This window comes from Monodelphis domestica, chromosome 3 (genome assembly GCF_027887165.1).
Source record: "Monodelphis domestica isolate mMonDom1 chromosome 3, mMonDom1.pri, whole genome shotgun sequence".
Lineage (NCBI taxonomy): Eukaryota > Metazoa > Chordata > Mammalia > Didelphimorphia > Didelphidae > Monodelphis > Monodelphis domestica.
In genome coordinates, this window is record NC_077229.1 from 127,177,501 (window position 1) to 127,178,506 (window position 1,006).

The window sequence follows — 1,006 nt, forward strand, 5'->3', positions numbered from 1 at the left end:
TAATTTTAATTCATTTTTGCAATGCTCCAAGACAGAAATTATTTATATTGGATTTCCTAGCAATGAGGTAGCAATAGTAGCAGTCTTAACTAGCTGTCATTAGCTAGGCTAGTATTGAGATAGACTTAGTAATCTTCAAGTGCTTAAGAGGGAGAAAATTCACTTCTAAAGGGGAGCCAAAACCTCTTTCTCTTCCCCTCTGTGGAGTACCTGTTAGCACAGGCTTTGTTGTAAAGATGGCTAAGTCCAAGAACCATACGACCCACAACCAATCACAAAAATGGCACAGAAATGGCATCAAGAAACCTAGGTCACAGAGATAAGAGTCTCTGAAAGCAATTGACCTCAAGTTTCTGAGAAGCATGCACTTTGCCAAGAAACACAAGAAGAAGGGACTGAAGAAGATGCAGTCCAATAATGCCAAAGCCATCAAGGCCCAAACAGAGGCCATCAAGGCTCTGAACACCAAGGCCTCCAAGGCCAAGCTCCTCAGGCCCAAGATATCCAAGGCCAATGCCCAGTGTGCTGGCCAAAAGATGGCCACCAAGCGCCCAGGCCCAAGGGTTGACATCAAACATCCAGGATCCAAGATCACAAAGCCTGACGCCAAGGTTGCCAGAACCACTGACCCCAAGAATGCCAACCCCACTGACCCCAAGGCTGCCAAGCCCACTGATCCCAAGGCTGCCAAGCCCACTTCCCCCAAGGTCACCAAGTCTGACTCCAATATCACCAAGTCTAACCCCAAGGCCACCAAGTCTGGCTCCAAGGCTACTAAATCTGATACCAAGGTCACTTAGGCTACCAAGTCTGACACCAAGGTCACCAAGTCTGATCCCTAAGCAGCCAAAGCCACCAACTCTGATTCTAAGGTTACAAAGCCCAGTGATACCAAGGCTGCTAATCCTGCTGAGTCCACTGACCCTAAGGGTGCCAAACCAAAAGATGCTGGGGCTGAAGCTTCTAGTCTCAGGCCTTCAAAATAGATGCTTTAGGGCAGAAGGAC

General features: G+C 47.8%; 1 protein-coding gene across 1 annotated transcript; it reads left to right on the plus strand.

The window, feature by feature from the left end:
* The first annotated feature begins 362 nt into the window (after positions 1-362).
* LOC130458078 (60S ribosomal protein L29-like) lies at positions 363-800 on the plus strand. Its single transcript, XM_056821029.1, has one exon. The coding sequence runs from the start codon at positions 363-365 to the stop codon at positions 798-800; it is 438 nt and encodes a 145-aa protein (XP_056677007.1).
* Positions 801-1,006: the final 206 nt, after the last annotated feature.

Excerpts from the sequence above, each read along its gene's own strand:
- LOC130458078 (XM_056821029.1), top strand. The coding sequence starts at position 363 with ATGCACTTTGCCAAGAAACACAAGAAGAAGGGACTGAAGAAGATGCAG.